Source organism: Drosophila mauritiana, chromosome X (genome assembly GCF_004382145.1).
Source record: "Drosophila mauritiana strain mau12 chromosome X, ASM438214v1, whole genome shotgun sequence".
Lineage (NCBI taxonomy): Eukaryota > Metazoa > Arthropoda > Insecta > Diptera > Drosophilidae > Drosophila > Drosophila mauritiana.
Genome location: NC_046672.1, coordinates 7,105,872 through 7,129,725, shown reverse-complemented (window position 1 = coordinate 7,129,725; position 23,854 = coordinate 7,105,872). Strand labels below are relative to the sequence as shown.

General features: G+C 38.8%; 5 protein-coding genes across 5 annotated transcripts; 2 read left to right on the top strand and 3 right to left on the bottom strand.

The window, feature by feature from the left end:
* The first annotated feature begins 5,477 nt into the window (after nucleotides 1-5,477).
* Nucleotides 5,478-6,199, top strand: LOC117146981. The gene has a single exon (XM_033313648.1). It carries the CDS (start codon nucleotides 5,622-5,624, stop codon nucleotides 5,934-5,936), a length of 315 nt encoding a protein of 104 aa, XP_033169539.1. The 5' UTR covers nucleotides 5,478-5,621; the 3' UTR covers nucleotides 5,937-6,199.
* A 3,924-nt stretch (nucleotides 6,200-10,123) lies between these two features.
* Nucleotides 10,124-15,396, bottom strand: LOC117146971 (sarcoplasmic calcium-binding protein). The gene is made up of 4 exons (XM_033313640.1): nucleotides 14,896-15,396; nucleotides 12,326-12,538; nucleotides 11,325-11,633; nucleotides 10,124-11,258 (listed from the first exon to the last, which is right to left on the bottom strand). The coding sequence occupies exons 1-4, from the start codon at nucleotides 15,034-15,036 to the stop codon at nucleotides 11,025-11,027; spliced, it is 897 nt and encodes a 298-aa protein (XP_033169531.1). The 5' UTR covers nucleotides 15,037-15,396; the 3' UTR covers nucleotides 10,124-11,024.
* LOC117147104 lies at nucleotides 10,278-10,847 on the bottom strand. The gene has a single exon (XM_033313870.1). The coding sequence runs from the start codon at nucleotides 10,845-10,847 to the stop codon at nucleotides 10,278-10,280; it is 570 nt and encodes a 189-aa protein (XP_033169761.1).
* Nucleotides 15,397-20,421: 5,025 nt separating the features above from the next.
* Nucleotides 20,422-21,299, top strand: LOC117147103 (antigen 5 like allergen Cul n 1). The gene is made up of 3 exons (XM_033313869.1): nucleotides 20,422-20,532; nucleotides 20,585-21,015; nucleotides 21,074-21,299. Exons 1-3 carry the CDS (start codon nucleotides 20,422-20,424, stop codon nucleotides 21,297-21,299), a joined length of 768 nt encoding a protein of 255 aa, XP_033169760.1.
* Nucleotides 20,895-23,540, bottom strand: LOC117146967 (malonate--CoA ligase ACSF3, mitochondrial). Its single transcript, XM_033313635.1, has 3 exons — nucleotides 23,305-23,540; nucleotides 23,049-23,238; nucleotides 20,895-22,996 (listed from the first exon to the last, which is right to left on the bottom strand). Exons 1-3 carry the CDS (start codon nucleotides 23,380-23,382, stop codon nucleotides 21,438-21,440), a joined length of 1,827 nt encoding a protein of 608 aa, XP_033169526.1. The 5' UTR covers nucleotides 23,383-23,540; the 3' UTR covers nucleotides 20,895-21,437.
* Nucleotides 23,541-23,854: the final 314 nt, after the last annotated feature.

Below are 23,854 nucleotides of genomic sequence, written 5' to 3'. Positions count from 1 at the left end.
AGATTTCTGCCTTCAGCTATATGTGTACGACCGCAGTTGCGGTCAAAATAATAGTACAAATTTTAAAAGCTCAAAAAAATGTTTAGAGACTAAAATTAAAGAGAAAATCAATGATGACCCATTTTAAATGGACAAATGACAAAACCCATCATTATGACAAGTATCACAAGCACAAGTAAAAATCGTTTATAAAAGTAAAAGTAATTTTAACCTGGAATTCACCTGGAATTCTAGTGTGCGAATTGCATTCCGCTTTCAAATGTTGTGGAACCTTTGTGTAATATTCTATTATTATGAGCACATGTGTCCCGTGCTTGTAACTGTCTGTCAGCGCTGCAACATCGTCCTTTTCGTCCTTGTTTCTCGTCCTCAGTCGGTCATGCTCCTTCCGAACGGTTTGCACGCGGTTTTCGGCCAGCTCACCACCTGGATTCTAGATGGGTTCGTCCTGGCCTGCTAGTCCTGCTAAATTACATTTTAGCAAGTTAATTGAAATGGAAATTAGTTGAAATTGTAAAACGAATTGAATTGTATGTGATTAGCTGCAGCATTTTCGAATTGGTTAAACAGCAGTAGCAGCAGCAACAGGAGGAAGGCTTGATTTCCACCTGAAGAACTTTTGGCCAAGACGGTTCTTAATATTTGAAAGCACAACTGTACCTATAAAGGAATAAAACTCCCGTCCGGCCTCATTAAAATACTTAGATTATTTCCCTGCGGAGATTTCTTAACTATTATATTGAACCCCAAACTTAGTAAATAATAAAACAAAATTTCCCTAAATAGAAAACGCCTGTGTTTAATCTAAAAAGTTACTATCTATTTGCATTCTTCCCCCTGACTTCGAAATACTTACTCTCTTCCTGTTTCACAACGACCGCAGACAAACGTAGCGTACAGCTCGCATATATTTAACCATAAGTAATATTAATACCCATTTTTGTTAACCGAAAAAAAGTGAGGACTATGCTTTATGTGTGGGTTACTTGGTGGATGGGTTGTGGGGTGTGGGTGGTGTGTGTAAAATTATTATCCTTCACGCTTAATATGCACAAGCGGAAGCCGTCATTTGTACGCCACGGAGAGATGACGATGACCAAAACCCAGGGCCGCTGGCCATTTAGCATACGCAACTGTGTGTGAGTGTATCCTGGTGTCTTTTTTTCTATTTTTTTAGCCAGGCGTTTTTTATGTCATCGTCCTAGTCGTCGTCTACTTATGTACCACATGCTTCGCTTTGCACTCGGAAAAATTAATTAGAATATTAATATTGGCTTTGTATTAGAGTGTCCTGAAGCAAGATATTAACACCCATAACTTTTTTTATTGACTTCCGATTTCAATGCGGCATACCTCTAAAAGTTTGTAATTGAATTATCTAAAAATCTGTATTCAAATTTTTGATTTTGATTTTGTAAAATTTTTTAGTAATTTTTTTTTATTCTATCCCCATAAAAAATATAACAAAAATTGGCCAAAAATTTTGTTTTCTGATATTGACACCACATGAAAGTACTCATTGAGCAGAGCTGCGGAAGGTATAACATTCAATGATCCGACTGTTTTTAACCGAGTTATGATATGCTAATTATGAGCTTTAGTGAAAAATTGCCTTTGAATTAGAGTGACCCGAAACTGGACTTGTAGCAATCATAACTTTCTTTATTGACGTCCGATTTCAAAGTGGCATACCTCTAAAAGTTTGTAATTGAATTATCTAAAAATCTGTATTCAAATTTTATATTTCGATTTTTTGAAATTTTTTAGTAATATTTTTTTTTTATTTTATCCCCATAAAAAATAAAAAAAAAATTGACCAAAAATTTTGTTTTGTGATATTCACACCACATGAAAGTACTCATTGAGCAGAGCTGCGGAAGGTATAACATTCAATGATCCGGCTGTTTTTAGCCGAGTTATGATACTCTTGGATTAGGGTGACCCGAAATTTGACTTGTAACAGTTTAATTATCTAGGAGTCTACATTATACTTTTAAATTTTAATTGTTGGAATTTTCTCACAATTTTAATGTTGCGACTTCTGTCAAAAATGAACGAAAACTTGTTCGAAACATATGCAACTAGTTCTTGACTTTAGATACAATTTGTGCATGCCCTGAGTTGCGCATGTGATAACATTTAATGGATCCAACCATTTTTAGCTGGGTTATAATGTGCCAAAGATGTATTTCGGTAATTAATTGTTCGTGCTCATTTTCTACAGTGCTTTCTCCTGCTTGCTACGTGAGTTGTCCGTTGTCCAAGGGAGAGCGTGTCCTTACAAAATTAGTGCTCTTTTACATTCATATGCACACATGCATCTATCCAAAATATATACGATTTTTTTCACAATACTCGTACATTATTTCGGTTGTACATTTAGCATGGGCTAAAAAAATGTGTAAAAAGAATTATAAAAAAATGAGAAGGAGCAGCGGACAACCGGACAGCAATCGCAACGCTGATATATAATATTATATTTTTTTTGCAACTGTTTGCGCCACTTTGGCGGAAGTATCGCAGCGACATCAGCACGAATAGACCCCTTCCGCTTCGTCCCTTATGTCCCAACCAAAACCCCTTTTTTTACAGGACACTCTCGAGCATTATGCGTTTTTTGTGTGTTTAGCAAAGCATAGAAAAGTGAGCGCATAAAAAATTGAAACCATTTTCTCATATTAAATGTGTGCCGACCGAAGAGGCGGTGGGGGCGTGACAGCAGCAGTTAATAATGAGTGTAGCGCCCCCCATCGGCCAGCGTTTGCATCTGCTCGCAAGCAGTCAAGAACTTGAGTGCAAGCAGTCCTCCCAAAGCAATGCAAACATACAAATCAAGGAGTTGCTGATGTAACCATCTTTAGATTTCGCTTTCCCTTACTTTTGAAGAATGATCACATTTTACGTATTTATATTCTAAAAGTTTCAATCTTTTCTGTAGCCTGTGATCATCCCTAGAGCTTTTAAAAAGGCTCATATCCGTTTCCTGGTTATGTCCACCGAAACGCTGATCTCTCTCTTCTGGTTCTCTGCTATGATTTCCTCCCATTTCCCGCCATTTTACACTATCCTCCTTTGGTTGGCAGTACGTGTCTCCTTGTCAGATATATACATATCTATATATGTATTTATATATATCCACATATATATCTGAGACACTGAGACGCGACTGCTGATTATTATTCCGCTGACCGTTTCGTATTTATTTGAAAGGCATTTGCCGGCAGCCACCAACACACATGCAGTCGCGCAGGACACACATCTGTGTGGTGGGTTTGGTTTTTTTTTTTGTATTTTTGTCCTGCAGGCGAGGAACAAAACGACATATTCGTCCTGCATAAATGATGTAATTACAGCGCAAGATTTTTGCTATGAGCAATTTTTATTTTAATTTCTTCCCCCAGCTTCTTCTTTCTCTCCATTACCCCACTCATTTATTTTCCTCGTTTCCTTTTTCTTTATTTTTTTTTTTTTTGCCCTATATGTGTACCCTCTAATATGCAAGTACGTATGCTACACAGCACTTGGTCACACACAAGTCTGCCAGCTTGTGAAATATTTTGCATGCCTTTATCATAATTTTAATTAAATGCACAAATTACTATAATATTTATATATTCATATGGCTGAGATCTTATTTTAAATCCATTGACTAAAACTTGAGATAGACAACGGATTGGTGAGCACTTTTCAATGCTATTTCGTAGATTTTCTTGTATCCCGGGGGTTTTCAAGATACTTTAAAGTGATAGCTTGCTGTCCTTTAAGAATATTTTTAATTAACCCCATTTCATGGTTGACTTGCTACCATTTTTGTTTACCAGTCAAAGTCTCGAATAAAATCAACAAGCAAGTGCTTATTTTTCCCGCCTTTTTTTTTTGGTAAACCTTTTTTTTTAAATGGAACGCTGATATTTTATGGCTCCAAAACGAGACCCAAAAATATTAACCCACCTGCCAAACAGACTCTAATGCATTTCTAACATGGGTTAAATGTGAGATGTGGGAGGGGCAGTGACCAAAAAGGGGGCGGTCGCGATTTGTTGACACAGCCAACGCCGCAAAAACATTGGCGGGCGTGTTAAATGAAATGAAAAGCCAAACGCGCGACCGCGAAAATCAAACAACAATAAAAAATAAAGGGGAAAACCGCAGAAAGGTAGCTACAACAACAGCAGCCAAACTGGACCAGGAAAATTGCGATGGCAGCGGAAAAAAAAGAACAACACACTCGCAAATACACAAACAAAAACAAGCGAAAAAATAGTAGTTAAACCCAATTTGTAATTTGTTTGGCAAATCGCGGGAATGACGGTAAAAAGACACCGAAAAAAATGTACAAACATGTATATGACAATATAGAGCATATTTTATGGACACATCTGAAGCATTAAAGCTTGTAAGCAGGTATACAAGATTTTTCGAAACTATAAATGTGTGATATATATATAAAAAAAAAAAAACGTTTTTCTCAGTGCGCCAATATAGCAACAGCAACAGGAAAAGCCACAAAGCTAAAAACAGCTAACGGGTAAACGGTAAACCAGCGACCGCCCGAATCCCGAGTCCTCAATCCTTTCCCCCTGTTTCTGTGTGTGAGAGTGGTGTAGCTGTGTGTGTGTTGTCGCGATGAGAAACGTGCCGATGCATAATCATTGAGGCCATTATCATTTATTTCACTCAAAGGTGTCGTTGCCGTTTCGCTTCCGTTTTGCGCCGTGTGCCACCTGCAAAAATCAAAAACACACGCACCGCCAACAGAACGGAAGTAAAAACAAAAACCCAAAGCTTACCTATGTATGGCCGGGAGATTTTTGGCCCTAAGCTCCACAGTCCGATTTGATAAATTCTGGAAAATACAATTTAATGGCTATTTTCAACATGCACATATTAAGTGGATTTTAGAAATTATGAACACGAAACTTAAAAACAGCGAACATATCTATTTATTTTTATCTTACATATTCAAAGCATATTTTTAAGATAGAACCTCAAGATCGCATCTGAAATATTAAGCACTCAAATCGCTTTGGGCAATGCCACAAAACCACAAAATCCGTTAACGATTATTAAGTTTCCGTACACATCCACAGAACAACAGCGCACAAATGTCATACTGCCCTAAAAATGTATGAACCCATATGCTATGGTAACCCACGCAACCAAGCCAACAATTCTGCAAAACCCATAGTTCTTTTGGGTGGACAGTGTACGCAATTTTTGTCCTATTTGTTTAGGTCACAACTATAAAAATCTAACAAACTATAGCGTAATGAAATCAAAATAAAACGGGACAAAAAGAGGCGACCTTATATTGTGTTGATAAAATAGCTTCACGACCGTGGTAATAATACATTTTGGTTGGATTATAAATATGAATGTGATTCACTCAATACTGGAAATAAACATAGATACCATAGCCAGAAACGTAAGTTGATTGTCACAGTCCTACGGCTCGAACATTTGGATATAGTTTAGTTTTCTCTGACCCGCTGAACGATAAGCAATCAAAAATTTATGAATACAATTCTTTATTTAAAAATTTGTTTTCTTTACAAATTCGCAAACAACAGTATCTAAGAAAATCCAATACAATCCAATTCAATCCAGTGGGGACTGAAGTCATGGCGTTAAAAATGAATCAATACCAGAACCAGGTCAAGATAAACTACGTGCAGCAATATGTGGGTAGGGTGGCAGGTCCCCTAGTCGAGCCAATTTTCCCCGTGCCGCAAATGTCATCGGCAACCCTACGAGTCCGTCGAGCTGTCGTCGAATCCTATCGCGGACCCCAAATTGCTCCCGATGATGCCATGCTCCCAATGCCGCCCCACAACAAGGCTCAAAATGTGGGTGAGATTCTGCACGACCTTCAATTCAAGCTGAAAGATTTCAAGCTGTGGAATCAAGTCATTCGTCTTCTGAAGAAGCGGGTCTAGTCTGGACGTATAGATGTAATGCGCAACTGACGGATCGGAGACTACGTGTTATTCCCCCGTCTACTCTCAGAATCACAACTAAAAAAGTTCGAATTCCGTTCGGTGTTTGGTTATATCCATTATAATCACCGTAAAATCGATTACATGTACTTTTAGTCTGGCGTCCTCTCCAAATTTGTATACACAAATTATTTACCAAATGTTTCTCAAAATTGATTTTAAAAAAGTGCAAGGAATAAAGGGTGCAAGCAATGCTAACAATGTGTAACTATCTATTCTTGACTCTCAAGATACTACATTTAACGTTAACCAACGATTTGAACACCATTCCACATAGCGAGCAATTTAAATGTATTAAGAGTGGAGTTGGGACATCTGGCCAGGCCCAAATCGCAGAAGGCCAACGCTTGCAAACTGGAACAATAACAATGGCGAAAAGTGCAAAAAAAATTAAATTCCAACATTAAAATAAGTTTTTAAAACTAAGCAGCGTGGCTTATGTCACAAAAAGAGTGTCACAAAACAAAGCAGCAAAAAAGCCCAGCAGAACCACAGGACAGACGGCATTTAGAATATAAATTTAGTTAAACAAATCTCGGAAGAGGCGACCTCCCCAAGGTACGAATGCGGCCAGAGTTGCCACTGACATGTACAAGTTTTCTCGCGAAGAACTGGGCTGTACGTTTTCTATTCAAAAAAAATGTTATATATATATAATTCAATAATTAATATCTTAAAGTTTTGGGTTTTTAAAGAAAAAGATTAGGCAATATTATTTAAGTTTTTGTTGTGATTGTGTATACATATACAAAACTAATAGAACATCGTTTAAATCTTAATTAATATTTTAATGTTAAATATAAGAAAATAATAATCCCGACTGTAGGGCACTGGAAAAAGCTTTCGACCCCAGTCCCCCAAAGTGCATTTCATACGTTTTAGGGTTAGGGTTACCTCGGCACTGTGCCTGCGACCTCCCTAAACCCTATATACTTCTGCACTTTCTCGTTTTGCTTCTTTATCTTTTTGCCATGTAGGCTTCTCTGGCTCGTATTTCCCACCTCTTTTTCCCCGCCGCCAACCGCTGACAAACGTCAAAATATAATTTTTGCGTGGATTTGCGTTGGCCCAACAACAGCAACAGTAATAAATGTGAGGGGGTATGAAACCTCCCACCAAAAAAATAAAAAAAAGAAGAAGAGTGAAACAATTTTTGCAACTGCTGCCTGCTCCTTATCTCAGGCACGTTAATGTGGCCTATGTGGCTATGTGGGGAAAGGGTTGCCAGCATTGCATGTCCTACTGTGAGACATAATTTTTAATAATCTACAACACAGCCCGGCCACAAAAGGGGTGGCGCAAAAAGGGGGGTCGACGCCCAAAAATACGCGCATGCAAATGGCTTAATTTAATATATAATTATACCCTGACATCGCAGGAAGGCACCCATAGAAGATAGGGCTACATCAGTTAGTGTATGCATTTATATCAAAAAGAATTCGAGAGTATTTAATACCATTAGTATTTTTATATATAAGTATCTAAGAAATATCCTCATTATGTTTTCAGCGCCTTCCTATGCGATTCTCAAATTTTGAATATAAGCAGTGCCCTTGTATGCGATTATCTATCAACCTTCTTATGTGACTACGAAATTTATTTAAGCGAGTTTGCTTATATATTCAACTAGGGCATTCATTCGTCTTCCATTATTATGCCCATATGCCCACCCCGGCAGTGATTTTCTCGGTTCCGGTTGTACACCGTGTGCTTGTTCCTTTTTTATCTGACTCGTAAGGTTGGCCAAACGGTGTTAAGACCAAGATGCCATATACTCATGTGGAAGATTGTCTTGTCTAAGCTCCAGATTGATGCCGCCTTTGCCGCAAAACCCAATCCCAGAGCTGTAATTAAATTATCATGCCAACAGCATAACGCTGCCTTAGCCGCATCGCATGTGTTTTTGGAATGTGGGCGGTGTTGTAATTCAAACAGGAGCCAACGGGTTAACATTAGCGCACTTTTATGGCCTCCGTTGGATAAGTATATGTCCTTTAACCCCCCGCCAGTTGAGTCTCTTTTTTCTATGATTAGCTGCGAAATTTATGCCAGCCGCAAAGGCATTCTGCGGCAAAGAGTTAAAAACAGCAATACCTGCAGTGCCTATTTAGAAGGACATGAGCTAAGTATAGTCCATGAAAAAATGTGATGGATTGCGAAAGTTTTCACTTAAGTTTTCTATATTGAAAGCAAATAATTTCACAAAATATAGAGATTGGATCAAGCTTCAGTAGACTGTAACTAAAATTAAATAACAAAAAAGGAGAAATAGGGAGGAAAAGCAATGGTAGCTTTTCCATCTTGGACAGCAGCTGTTGACCAAATGTGGACTTAGGACGTGCTTTTAATTTTTAAAAACTGCTCTTAAAACGCGATAAAACACGTTGAAATGGCAAATAGAGGACGGAAGAGGGTGGACCACGAAAAAAATCAAGCGAAGGAGAGTAAAAGATGTAAATTAGTAGAAGAGTCGACGAAGGCGGGTTACATATGTACTTAACCAGTTACATGTGAGTATGTGATATATATTTTATTCATATAGAACCACAAACACACACTCGGCCAAATCCCAAGTTGGGGAAATAAAAAATATGGTTAAAAAATGGGGGGTTGGGGGTGGTGGGTTGGTCTGCCAGAGAGGACAGTGCATCTGAAAAAAAATGTGTAAAGCGTGCATTTACATAATGAAAGATGTAGCAGTGCAAGTGTGTGTGATTTTTTCCTAGAGTATATATGAGGCAAAAGGATTAGCGATGGTCGTCATGTGCGTGGCACAGCCAAAAAAAAAAGCAAGGAAAAAAATTAAATTATAAAATATTGAAGCAAGTAAGAAATGCGCAAAAGGGACAGAAAGCAGAACACTGCTTGCTCACAAATGCACTGGAAGATAATTTCGTTTTGGGTTCTATGTGATTGCATTCCTTAAGAAAGGAAAAGATCATTGCAAAGGCAAATCTTCCAGAAATTAATAATACTTCTTTAGATTTGAAAACCACTGTAAGTGTTTTATTGTGTTCAGAAATTAAAAAGAAAGGCTGATTTTTCTAACGTGCAACCAAAATTAATGTCCTTTTAGATACAAATGCAATTTATAAGCGCCAGCTCGTGTGTGTGAGAGGTCCCGAAAAATGCTTTCACATGGCTTCCATCGCCCACTCAGCCCTCCCTTCTTAAATATAAATATATATATTCTTTTTTTTAAACATAATTTTGAATAGCATTAAAATTATTAGCTACAAATGAATAAAAAACGAGCGGGGTGGGGGGAAGAGGAGGCTGCGGGGCAGCTGGAAAAAAATTAGTGCGAAGGACTAGAAGTAAAGGAAAGAAACGGGCGTACCATCCTTATGTCGGGGGAAGCCCTCTGGAACCCCCATTCTATCCCGCCCAGCACAAATGCGCATAATGAGCTCTGGTCAGCCAGCCTAGACGGCTGTGGGAGGTTGCCATCGCAGAGATTTACGCGCGACAAGTTTTTCTTGCCCTTTTCCACAACGTAATTCTTTTTCATGCCCTATCTATAGAGTTTGGGTGTATGCCTTGCCAAGTTCTATTTTGTATCAAAATAAAGGGTATGTCTTAGATTTTGATACTATATGTTATAACCAAATATTACTCACCACTCATATGATGGAGATATAAAATAGTTCCTAGCATTTCATTAAAGCGTATAGTCTTATTAAAATGTAGAGTAGAGTATTGAAAACTTTGCGCAACCCGTCTTCTATTTTAGGTAACATTTTTTGTAGCCTCACAACATCCAGCTAAACACTTTTCAGTTGATATCGCAAATCCTTTTCGCTGGCGCTTACATAATGATATGTGGCCGCAGATGCCAAGGGAGGGAACATTTAAAAAAAAAATTCATTTAAAAATAAAATGAGAAGGAAGTAGCGTCTGCTGGCTTGCCTTCCTCCATTTGCATGCAATTTGCGTAAAATGGGCTTCCTCCGATCGAATGAATTAAATATAAACCTGCAGCAGCATAATTATAAGCAAATCACGATATGTAATTAGTGAAATAGTTTAAAGATAATAAACTAAAATCTGTAAATGGATAGAGTCGCAAAGATTTAGGAGAAACATTTTTGTCGCATGATCACCCAATAATTTAAAATATAATTGTATGGTATATTTAAAAATCAGTTTTATTCCGTTATATCATGCTTGCTGTATTGTGTAATATATCAGTTAAACGTAACTCTTAACTAGACAAAAAAATAATCGATTATATGGTAAATAGGGTGACCGTGAATAGTATGTAGCTCCACTTTTCAGAGTTTATAAATGGTGCATTTGATCCTCGACCAGCTTTTTGGGCCTCCGCTTGCGGCGCTTTCTTGCCTTTCGCCGTAGGCGATCGAATTTCCGGATCCGGTCGCAAATGAAATGCTTGAGGTCATCGCCCTCGGCGGCCGATTGACGACTGCACGACATTGTGAATAATATTAGCGAGTTAAGGTAGACAAAGAATCTTATATCGTAGTCATCTAATGATGGTTTGCCCTTGGTTCGATGATTATTATTATTATCTTTCCGCCGGTCTTCCCTTTCCCGTTCCTTTTGGTAATTACTAAAGTTGTGCTTGCGCAACTTGGAGGCGGGATACGTACTGGGCGAAGGATGGGGCTCAAAGGTCGAGCGCTGGCGCTTCGAACTGGCCAAGTGTTGCCGAAAATAGTCGTAAATGCTCATGTTCCTTATAACGATGGTGGTGTTGCTAATGTTTATTATCGGTCCCGATTTATGCGGCGCCACATGCTGTAGATTTAGCCAACTGCCGCCTGCCGCCTGCACGCGAGTTGGCAACGAAGTGGCCGCTATCTTATTGTAATTGTTACTGGCCAACATCGTTGTCGTGTTTAATGTATAATATAGCATTGGCTCATTGGTGTTATTGTTGCCGATGTTATGGCATCGGTCGTTGTTGTGTTGATGGTTCTGATAATCTTGATTGTAGTAAGGATTTTTTTGCTGGGTTATTGTTGATTTGGTTGTATTGTAATCTACAGCAGTGACTGCAACCCGTCAATGATCAGCGACCAGAGGTCCCCAGAACATTTTCGATATCTTCGAGTCGTCCTCGGTTAAAAAGAACTGACGGCCCAAATGCACAAACTCCTTGAGCGACAATTGGCCATCGCCGTTCTTGTCTATCACAGCGAATGAAACGGCAGCATCGTCTTCGGTCAGTCCCAGACAGCGGAAGAAGAGCTTGTATTGTTCGAGATCCAAATGGCCAGTGTGATCGAAGTCCACAGCCTAAGAAAAAATCCGAAAATTATTTTTCTGATTATCGGATAATAGCAACTTAACAATGACACGAACCTTAAACAAGTAGGGCAGGAAGCGACCGATGCGTTTGGCCATCTTCTTGTCGTTGAGACGATGGTGCAGATCGGTGAGGAACTGCTCGGCAGTCACCAGATTGTATGGGGTTATCTCCCCGAACTGCTCTTCCCAAGTGTGCTTGATCACATCGTTGAACTCGGCAGCGACCTCTGGGGTCAAATGGCCCAGATCGCTGAAGCGTTTGGCCAGCAAACTAAAGTCGTCGAAGGACACGACGCCGTCGTGGTTAACGTCCAAAATGCGGTGCAGAGTACGCATTTTGCGGCGCCAGAAGGCTGAGTCGCCCTAAAAATGAGGAAAAACATACATATTAATTGGTTTGCCTTACGTTTTAATTAGAAATATTAATGATATTTGATTTAAAACATACACAGGGCGTGCTGAAAGCTTCTTAAACTATAAAGCTCATTCCAATTCTTCAACCGAGACCTTTGCTCTTTTCAAACTACCTAATAAGGACTTGAAAAGTAAAGCTTGAAAGCTTTGAAGGATTTGGCTGTCCTTATAAAAATGCTTTTAATAAATTTTGTAGCTTTTCTCATAGACCGGCAGGGACTGCTTGTGAGCTTTTATAAGCTTTTACCAACAGGATTTGCAAGGACTTTAAAGAACTGCTTGATGACTTTTAGAGTCAGGATACATTCTTATCAAGCACCTGCTTTAAGCTTAAATTCGCTTCGCTTTTTTTTTTTGTTTGAGAAAGCTGAAATTTGGTATTCATAACCAAAACCAAAGCTTTGATCTTAAAACAGTCTGCACACAAACCAGTTACTACTGTTAAATGGCCACTGTTAACCAGGTTACAATGTTGGGCTATTTTTTAAATGCCGCTGAGCAGGTTCAAAAAACGACATTGAGCACGGTAACCAAATTTCGAAACACGTTTCTCACACACAATTGAAATTTCTCAGCCACGTGGACCGTGTGTTTTATGGGTCTATTTAATGGATTATGCATTTCTCAAGCAGTTCACTCACCCGTTCGCTGCGCTTGGAATCCATTTTCTGGCGACGACGCTCGAACTCATCATCCGAGTCGGAATCGCTATCACTTTCCACCTCCCGTCGCAATTTGGCCGCTCCGGCCTTCTTTGAATATTGACGGACAGCCTGGACCACGGCAGTTGGCATTTGATGCCAAAGCAGTGAATGTGCTCCATGTCCACAGATATTGCCACCAGATGCCAGGCGCTGAAATCAGAAGGAAATGAGAAATTAGAAAAATTTGAATGTAAAATGTATTGGATAAGTTTCCTATCATGAAAGTCATTTTGCTTGTGCTTTAAAAAAAGAGATGCCAACGTGTCATTAATAATATTACCCAATCATTATGCTATTGTTTTGTATTGTTTCTGTTTATTTCGGTTCTCACAGCCCCATGCTGAATGCTCTTTTTGTTGTTGATATGGTTGCTAGATGCCCTTCGGTGTGTAAGCATCATTATGTTTTTAATTACAACTCAGCGCACTGCTGTTTTCCTGTGTTGTTTTTGTTGTGCTTGTTATTTTTCCCATTGTTAAGGTCAGTTCTGTTTACTCACAAAACAATTCTAAACCCGATTCGTCGTTATCTGGTTTTTTACGAGTTTTCCATCTTCGGTTCGCCTTAAAAGTGCCAAAGAGTGACTGTCAAAATGTATCTCAAAAAACTCGGTTTACAGTTTGAGAGGCGCTTGGTAATGGTAAAAAAACACGTGGCGATCATATAATGAATTTAAAAGAAGAAATTGAAAACCAGTTGGAAAAGAGTTTCCAATATATATAAGAATTCAAAATATAATACATTCAATGCCCTTTTGCCAACATTGCAACTTTGAAAATTAAAAAAGATAAATATTGATGCCAAAAAGCAGTTCGGAGAAAGGTTTTTTCCATCATCTGTGCTTCTGTCAATGTCATTAGGAAAAGATAAAAAAGTTCGCTACTTTTTTAATTACAAGAAACCGAATTCTCTTGTAAACGCTTTGAATTTCAATGGCTCTCGATAAGAAAGAATCCAAGTACAGATGTTGCCAGCCACCGACGACGATGATATCATGCATCATACCATATAACATTATCATAAAGCCCGCACACTTATTGTATTGGACTGTTTTGGGACCTTTTTCGGTTCCAGTTGCTTCGTTTGGTTAAACGAACTTTGGATTGTTTCTGTTTTTCGATTTTTTTCGTAAACAAGTTTCTCCAATATACGAATTAATGAATGCAAAAAACGGGCCTCCTTTCATTTGAATGTCTGTGCGTCTCGAAAATAAAGAGAAACACGTTTCGACCATAAGAAAATAAAACAAAAAACAATGCCAATGATTTATGTGGAAGACGCAGAGAGTAACAAGACGGCAAATAAAAATCAAAGTCGAGCAACAGGTCAATGTTAATTTAGCAGCAAACAAGAAGTAGAAAAATCGCGAATGAAATCACTTTAATCATTTCCTGTGATTCTAAAACTTCTTTTTCCGGTTAGAGAAAAAGTAAATTGGGGAGAGGGAGTTTTGTTGTTATAATTTCCAATGCTTTTGCGCAAGATTTTCCTGCTACAGAATTTGCGCAGTTTTCCGACTTTCAAAATGAGGGGGTTGTTGTTGGTGAGAAAGGAAAACAAGCTTTCACCTGAATACACAGTGGAAAATACCAATAAGTTTTAATATTGGATTAGCTGGTTACATTAATGTATGTTGTGTCAACATAATATCATAAATTTCGTTTCGAAACCGAAACATTTATGCAAATACTGTTGGCCGGTATTTTCAAAGATAACAACATAGGTGTAAAATGAAACGTGTTTATATATTAACTGAACTATTTTGTTAATGTATTGATTCAATAACAACATTTTTTTTGTGTGTAATTTCCATTTGTTTATCTTACTGTATCTTGTTTTATTTGTTTCATTGAGGGATATGCCTCTTTCGGCGCCGGGTTTTCAATGTCTTATTGATTGATTGAAGTGCGGCGCCCTTTAATGATTGATTTGCAAGAAATTCGCCATTACCTAAACGTATTTTATAGTTAATCATCAATTGAAATTAAAAATCAGCAATATATAATGCTGCTGCTAACAACGAAAAAATAATGCGGGAATGAAAAGGTAATGAAAATTAGAGAATTAATAATCCTAATCTCTTTCGTATTGCTAAAATTACAGTTGGGCATATCTATTATTTTTAATCAAGAATTGAGTTTGAGTTCTTACAGTTTCGAATGCATTGCTACAGTTTACTTAGCACTGGCCTCGTTTCGTGAACATTCCCGCTCCCAATTTTCATTCTCCGTTTCTCCACTCTTCCTCCCCATTTACAGTTCTCCTTCCACCACTTACTGTTTTTCGAATTGCGATTCTATTTCTCTGCTTTGTTTTGAGTTTATATCTTGCGGAAGCTGCTTTTTGGTGGAACATCTTTTGTGGAACTGGTTTTAAACTCTTTATTTTATAACTGTTGCTTTTAAGTTTGGTTTAGCATGATGATCCTACGTTTTTCTAACTGCCTGTTTCTTTCAATTCAATTAGTCACCTTAACTACAATGCACTGAAAGAAAAGCTACACTTACGTGACAGTCGCTGTGCGAAATGGGCGTGTTTGGGGGCGGGGAGGCGGTCTGCTGCAGAACGCCGACAGTTGCGGCCATGTTGCGTTCCAGAATTTCTCTTGAAGTGCGCAAAATACCACGGCTCACGATGGAGAATGCCATTTTGTTTTTCGCTCAAGTTTTAACCTCGGTTTTCTTTAATTTTTCCTCAATTTTCGCTACGTTTTCCTTACAGTTTGAACTGCACTCGAGAAAATGTGCAACGTTGCTTTTATTAGGGATTTTGTTGTTGAACTCTTGTTATTATTTCGATTGCAACGCGCATTTAACAACCGGTTTTTTCGAAGATGCACCACAAAAAAATGTTTGCTTTATTTTTCTGCTTTGTCTTGTTACACTTTGTTTTTGAGTCCGCTAATTTGTATTTTGATTTCTCTGGGGTTTCAGTTTTTTTTTGGATATCTTTGCTTGGGAGTAAACACAACCGTTCGCTTAAGCGTTCGAATTCGTTTTGAAAACCATCGCTGCGCAAAGAAAAGAAGTCGACGTCGACGCCTGTAAAAGCAGAGCGGTCTTTCTAAGTGTGTGTGAGCGGGAGTGCGAGTGTGTGTGTGTTTTTGTGCGAGGGAGAGGACAGCATAGGAAGGGAGCAGGGAGAACAGCTGCTACTTGGAATGGTTACCACAAACAGACAATACACACTATTGAAGCCAACATCATAGTAGTTACATTTTAAAATTTTCACGAAGTCATATTTTGAACTGCATAAATATGTGTTTCAAGAATACTTTAAATATGAGCGTTCCCAAATATTAAAACCAGATGCGGAGCAATTCGTATTTAAGTTTCTAGTCTAGTTCATAATTTTGCGCCCTTGGCTGTATTTAAGTACAAACACACAGGCAAGACCATGTAAGCCGGTTGAAGAAGAAAATGGAGAGGAAGCAGGAGCACAAGAAGAAGCAAAAACAAACAAACACAAAACCCAGTGATTGTCAAACCTCGCTTAACTGGAGAACTTTATTCATTTTCAAATAAATGCCCAAAAGAAAATGCATTATATAAACATGGGATTACACACACATATATACATACATGGATTACAGTTTTCCATTGATAACGTAAACGAAGGAATCCAAAAACAAACGCCAAAACTCAAAATGAAAATATCATAAAGTGTGCGTATTTAGGTCGCTGCGTGTGACAAACTGTCGGTCCAATACAATATGCCCCAAGACACCCTTCCCCCCTCGCGGCGCACTTCCCCCAAAAGTGCCCTCTACACACACACATACACATGAAGTAGCACAAATACCTACGCACTAATAGTTTCTGTTTTTCCGTTGCTGTTCTACTTCATTGCTCCACAGCAAAACGCATGTTTACACCCACACGTGTGCGGTAAATGTTATAGGATCATTACAACACTTTACAACTAATAACATTGAAAGATCGTTTTCAGTTACCAAGCACTGGGCATTTTGCCACCATTAAAATTATCTTAAACTATTTTTTATTACCCAAAGTGTCCAAAAGCATAATACTATGCTGATCATTCTTCGCAACGCAGCACTATTTCTAGTACCTTCACTGTGGACACACAGACATACATACAGCTGTACATACGTGTAAGATTGTATAATAGTCTCTTGATCAAATAAGCGCCAGTGGACTTGGACCCAAAAAACATTGCATCGAAACGAAAACAAAAAAGAAACCACCGAAAAATTAATAAGAGGGTAGTGATTCGGACTGGATATATCAGTGGCCGGCAAAAATTAAAAGGAATTATCAGCTCCACTAATTCCCTTTAATCTTGGTTCGTTTTAATAGTTTTTACTGCCCATCAAGATCAATGCTTTCAAAAATCCCCATAGTTTTGCAAGCACTGGTCCCACCAAGAAGTGCAACATTTTACGAACAAAATAAAAAAACACCGAAGGCCCCCCACTTTACCGTTTCGAATGCGGCAAGCGGAGTGCACTGCACTCTGTGGAGGCAAAAACTTGAAAATACAGACGGAAAACCAAAACATGTGAGCGGCCGGGAAGTTTCCAAAGCGGATTATGCGGCGGTGAACTCAAGGTAAATTGAACATAATCCGCTTATAAAGATAATGGAACATATCTATACATATACATATGTGCTAGAACGTTCTGCTTCTGCATTTAATGTATTTGAAGTCGAAATATTATTTCTATTATTTTATTATTGTGACATAGATGCGTATTTGATATCTCGAAAATAACTATTCATAATAATATCCACAATAATGCATAAACGTCACTTGTTTCGGGGTGGACGTGTGCTTGGAACGAGAACAACCGGCGCATCGGCTGTCTGCTGACTTTCCGACCGTCACGTAACACCAGGTCCAGGGACAACAAAAGCAACACAAAACAACTGCAAACATATGACCACCAAAACAGGGTCTCAACCATGTAGTATATATGTATGTATATAGAGTGTGTGCAGTTTAGCATGCGCCCGCTACAAATACATAAATTATGATCTATTTGCTGCTGCACCTGCAAACAAATAAACAAATAAGCAAATAAAGAACGAAAATTGGAGACACACGACTAATGACGTCACAAATAGCTTTTAACATTACACCCACGATCCACATGACATCTACCATAATACATACATAAAACATAGCTCCAAAACTCAATTGCCGAAAATTAAAATGCGTAATTTAAACGCGCGCGCGAAAGAGGTGCAAAAGAAAACAGTAGAAGTCCGCACGCTTACCTTTACAAAAACTATTTTACTTAAATAATAGACTTCAAATCTTTAAATTTAATACTTTAATTTAATATTACATACATACATCTATAATCAAGAGTTCTTAAAACATAATTGAAAATATTTATAACTTTATATTACAATTTGACTGTCATCTTAGCTAGTGCCCACTGTATTGTAATTGTAAGTCCGCTCCCAAGATTTTGCTTCTGTTTCATGTGTTTTTTGGGCGTGTGCCGGGGATCCAATCGAAATGGGTGGATCGTTGTCGAGCGAACACGCACACACGTGTGCGGTTCGAGGTACCCGAGAATATTGGACGAGATCGTTTCGTCTCGTCTCGAAGTGGAAGCCTTGTGCTCCATGCTCCACGAATTTGTGATGTTGTGTTTTCTGCTTCTGCGTTTCTAGTATTTCTTGTCGCGCTTTTCAAGGTCCGCAGTTCCACAGTTTTGATGCCATTTCAGATTTCCGCAACGCCATTTATATTGATGTGCGTGTGTGTGTGATGCGCGAGAGTTGTTGTTTTCCCTGCCTTTCTGTTTTTTGGCGTACGTGTTGCGCCCCAACGCCGGCTCAAAATAAAAGTTTAAAAAAAGAATTAAGGCAGAAATTATTCTTCGCATTGGATGCTAGTTTAACCCTCTAAAATGAAAACAGTTAAACATAGTTTTTGTGGAATGTTTAAAGGAAATAATATTATCAAATGCATGGTCTAATAAACATTTTGAGTTAATTTACATAGTGGAAATTGTAATTTATTTTTGTTTTTTTTTTCGGTCAGTGCATAGAGTGTTTCACACGGGTATTTGGAGGGTTAAGCAAAAGGGTTGTTTATGTTTCGGGTTCACTATTTTTCTTTCAGTATGCGGATTTTGGCACGTCGACACACCGGCGACAGAGGAACGACGCCGACGCCGGCAGAGAAGTCGTGCTGCGACTTTACATAAAATGTCATAAAATTTAATTGCGTCGTGCCTTGGTGTGTGTGCGTGTGAGTTTTCCAGTTGCCTGCACCACCAGAAAACAAAAAGAAAAAAAAGACAAGAAAAAAGCAGCGACTACGTGCCACTTGCAACGCATCCTTTTCCACGTTGTTGTCGTAGGTCTTCGATTTTTCAAATTCATTCCTTTAAAAGCAAATTATGCTTTAATATCTTTAATTATTACTGCTTGATTATTGCAATGGAGAATTGCTTTTTAACAAATGCATTAATTACATATTTTTAATTTGAAAATGTGTGATTTGTAATCGTTCAGTTAGTTTAAATGTATTTTTTGTCGTGTAATTAATTAAATTACATCTGACGGTCGCCTTATCAGCAGCGACCTGCTTATAATGGCTGATAAAACCCCAAAAACAACAGCAACGCCCAAAACAAAAAATAACAACACATGACTTTCTGACCATCGCGGGTTACAAAACCCAAAAGGCTAGAGATAAAAGCCAGTCCAACTTTACGGTAAAGATTAGGCCAGAAAACAAATACGAAATGAAAATGAAGTAGGCAAACACAAAACAGATTTGAAAATTCGAAATTGCTTTTCGAAAATGTTCGGTAAATAGAGGGGCCTACAAATTTGGCGGGTAAACAAGGCTATTGATTTCCGATTACAGTTTGAGAGTCACTTAAGGTGATGGGTTTGAGTAATAATATATTTGGTAAACAATATTTGAATGTCCATGTTGCATTGCTTATGCAATATTTGCTTAATAATAACATTTTTGTTTCGAATAAAAAGGCAGATTTCATTAACTAAACTAAATACAATCGTAATTTTCATTGCAATATAATTTATTTGTAAGTTCGGTAGTATGGTATTTAGAAAAGTAAAATTGATAGATTTATGTCGCTTGCATTCGCCTTTATCGGTAATGATAAATAAACCAAATTAATCTTTTATTTATGGCCAATAAACACACTTTTAGGGCTTGTGTAATTGGCCTTCAAACACAACAGCATTCTAAGAAAGGAAAACAAAAATCAACAACGTGGCCCAGAAAAACAAAAACATGCTAAAAATCTAAACAAACATAAGAGGCATGTGAGTTTTTTTTTTGGTAATCCACACCGGCATATAACATTTAACCCTGATGTCGGGCGATTGAAAGCTCCTTAAGTGGCAAGTGGAGATCCACCACACTGAAAAAAACAAAAACAAGATCACTTCAATTACTTTTGTAGCATCACTTGTTGCGTTTTTGAATTTGAAGCCATTTTGGGCTATTGTTTAAAAACTTGGTAAAATTCTAATAAGGCATTCGATCACTATGCTTTTATTATTAAGCACTATTCAATATTTTTTCCCCTGTGCAGTGTGAACTGCCATTTGAAATAATTGTAAATAGGTTTTTGTTTTTCCCATCGTCTGCTATTTTTAGCCGCCAATTAGAATTTGCTTAGGGCTTTATCTGGCTCCCAAGAAGAAGAGTGCGAAAAGGGTAACGACTACGTTGTTCCCGGCACGTTAACACAAAAATTGTGCGTAAACAAAATTGTAAACAAAGATTACGAAGTAATCTACCATATCTCTGCATGCTTTTGTAATATGTGGGCGCTATAGTGGGCGTGGTCTTTGGCATTGAAACATTGTATTGGCAAAAAAAAACTATTGCTAGTTTTTACGGGTTGTAGGCGATAGCGTAAAATTAATATAGGTTATAACTTATATACTAGATCTATATATACTAGATTTAAGTACTGTCGTGCAAATTGTAAGCAGATAACACTAATTGGAACACTATAGCATGCATATAAGAGCAAATTGTATTTGTTAAAGTCCAGAGAAAATCTTAAAATGTCAGTCTTTACGGTCACTATATTCGTACTATCACTAGTTCTCCATAGTCTGGCTGAGAATTTTTGCAGGCAGGATCTCTGTTCCAAAGGAACCACCCATATAGCGTGTGTAAGTGACCTTTCGAAAACTTAGCGACAAATTTCAATATTTATGTGAGCAGCAGAATGTAAACGGATCCTTTGGTAGCTCTTGTCCCAAAGATGCAACCGTGATTAAACTCAATCTTGGGGATAAAAATGCTCTGACCAAGGCCCACAACTTGGTGAGACAAAAGTGGGCTACTGGCAAGGCAAAAATTAAAAGGACCGCCTGCAAAATGGCCAAAATGGAATGGAATAAGGACCTGGAAAAGATGGCACTCTTAAATGCCAAAACATGTCTTATGCGGCATGATGAGTGTCACAATACGGAAAAGTTTCGGCTATCTGGACAGAATCTATTCGCCATGGGATTTTGGCATACTGGGATAAGGAAAACTAAAATGAATATGACGTTAAGCATGCTCTTCGAGATGGCAGTTCAAAAGTGGGCAGGCGAGGAAAAGGACATTACCGCCGAGGACTTAAAGAAAACGCCCCTTAATCCACCAGAGTATGTCACTTACTTTCTTCCCCATTTATTAGTTGCATCTTCCTTTTGCCCTTTTTAGTGTTATTGGCCACTTGACCGTTTTGATCAACGAGAAAAGTAATGCTGTGGGTTGTGGCTTAGTTTCATATAATCTGGGTGAAATCAGGCGATACAATCTGGCCTGTAACTACGCTTATACAAATGTTATTGGCGAGCGTGTTTATGAAGAATGCGCCAAGGCAGGCAGTGAGTGCCCAAAGGAAATTGACTTAAAGTATCCACCGCTGTGTGCTAAAATACAATGATTTTAAAGCGATTTAGCAGCACTATTGCATAAGCTTAACATTTGTTTACTATCTTATTATTATTATTATTAGTATTATCATTATCATAACAGTCAGTAATCACTTAAATTTTCAGCTAAGTTCTCAGGGGTCTTATGTCTACTTGGAAACGAGGGTCTTGAAAACGGTAGGGCATTTGTGCGCCGGTAGGTGGCGATAGCAGTATGTCTTGATCGCATCCAAATCAATATCCGCATCCGGCGATACAATGCATATGACGCCAAGTCGATGGCCCCACATTTTATTGGGAATACCTAAGACAGCCACATCGTTGATATTAGGGTGTGAGATCAATACCTTTTTGATCTCCGATCCGTATACCTTATAACCGCCGACGGTGAAGATATCGCTGCTTTTACTCAGAAAATAAAAGTTTCCGTTCCGATAGGCGCAAATGTCACCGGTTTTAAAGAAACCATCTTGGGTGTTCTGCTCCTCATTGTTTGTGGTTCCCGGTTCCATGTCCTGATTGTTGCTAGCCAACGTGCTGGACACCAAATTGAAACCAGCAATTTGGAGTTCACCAATTATGGTTTCCGCCAAGGATGTATCTCCGCCGATATCCTCCACCGGTATTAAGCCATGATCCACGGATCCGCCGAGTTCGTTTTTGCATGTTATAAGCTCGTCACCCTTGTTGCTGATCAATCGGGCCGTGATCCCCTTCAAGGGCGAACCCAGCGTACCCGGTCGATGGTCGTCGGGGGCGGTATTTTTGGCCGTAGAACCCGATGTTGGACCATTATGTGGAGCTTCGCGTTGTGGTTCATTCAATGGATGACCCAAAACCAAGCCTGTTTCCATCATTCCATAGTATTCGTATATATTTCGACCCGTAATCTCGCGCCATCTGTAGAACACCGAATCCGGTAGCAAGGCAAAAGCTGTGGCCATCAATCGTATCTTCTGCCGGCAATGATTAACAATGTACTCAACCATTCTCGAATCCTTGGCAAACATTTTCTCATACTCGGCAATCAGTCGCTTGTAGACAATTGGCATGGCCAAAAAGAGCGTAACCCGCTGTTTGGATGGGCTATTTATGCCCAATAGAGCACTCCACGCATTGTGACCATCGAATTTTTGCTGCAGCACCACATTACCGCCCACAGTGAGCACTGCTGCCAAGGCGGCATGCATTCGATTCATGGATAGTATTGGCAGCATACAGTCTGTAGGTCCCAAACGCCAACTGCCGATCAAACATCGCACCTGAGCTTCGATATTCCGGTGGGTCAACATCACTGGCTTGGGACTATTGACCGCATTGGGCGTATAGATCAGCATGGCTGGTGCCTTGGAATAGAAATCATTTGGAAACGTACTTTCCGTTAGGATAACTCCCTGGCACGCCACCAGTTGTTTGGCATACATCGATGTCGAGGATACACTCTCCGCCGTTGGGACAAATGAGTGATCCAATATGATGGTAGCTGATTTCACACCCTGCGACAATTCCTGGGCAAGTGACTCAAATTCCTTAGTGGCTATCAGTAGCTTGGTCTTGCAGTTCGATGTCTGCTGATGCAGTTGATCCTTCGCCTGGCCGGATTCCAGTGGAACTGCCACTTGTCCGGAGATCCAACAGCTCCATTGTATAGCTATCCACAGGGCGTTGTTCGAGCACAAGTATGTCACATTCGAAAGCGCAGCGCTGCCTGCGAAAAAGAGAAGAATTTGCGAACTTTTTGAAATAGGTTTCTCGCTTACCACATATATTTGAGATCTGAATGGCCAGACGTTTGGCGGCCATGTACAATTGGAAATAAGTGTACTCCCCATTGATGTCTTTCACGGCGATCTCATCCGGATAAAGCATAGCCTTCTTGAACGAGGGCACCACCAGATTACTACGCTCCTCTTCCTCGAAACTGCGGCGCAGCTTCTCGATGAAGCCATCCTGCAAAGATTCAATAGAAATCGTGGAATTACAACTACTTAAATATTATATATATAAGTATATTACCTTATGTATCAATTCGGCGGAGCAAAAGCGTACCAATGCACACAACTTTAACTTGTCGCAACGGCGAAGAAGCAGCATCTTATTTTTTGTTTGTTTTTTTTTTTTATAGATTACTTGGAGGTGTGAGCGCGAATGCAGTTATTTTATGTAATAGCACGAAGAGCAAAATTTAACTCCGATTTTCAGTTGCTATCGCTTGAAAAGCCAAAACGATTCTGAGATTCATAGCATGACATACTTGAAATGACACAATTGAAAGTCGTTTAATTCGATTGGTTTGATTTTTTGTTGGTCTTTATTTACACAATAATAGTTTGCAGACACAAAAATTAATAACTACAATAGTCATAATCGTAAACGTAAGGTAAGTAAAAAAAAATGATATATTTCAAGTAAAATGAACGTCACAATTTTTCTTTTGGTATTTTTCTTATTTGTGTTCGCCTTCGTTTGTTCGTTTGTTTGTTTTTTATAAATTTTTTTGTTGTGACCTTTGCATAATACTCGAAACTGTCGTTTACAACAATCCTGGCTTGAGAACTCGAACGTG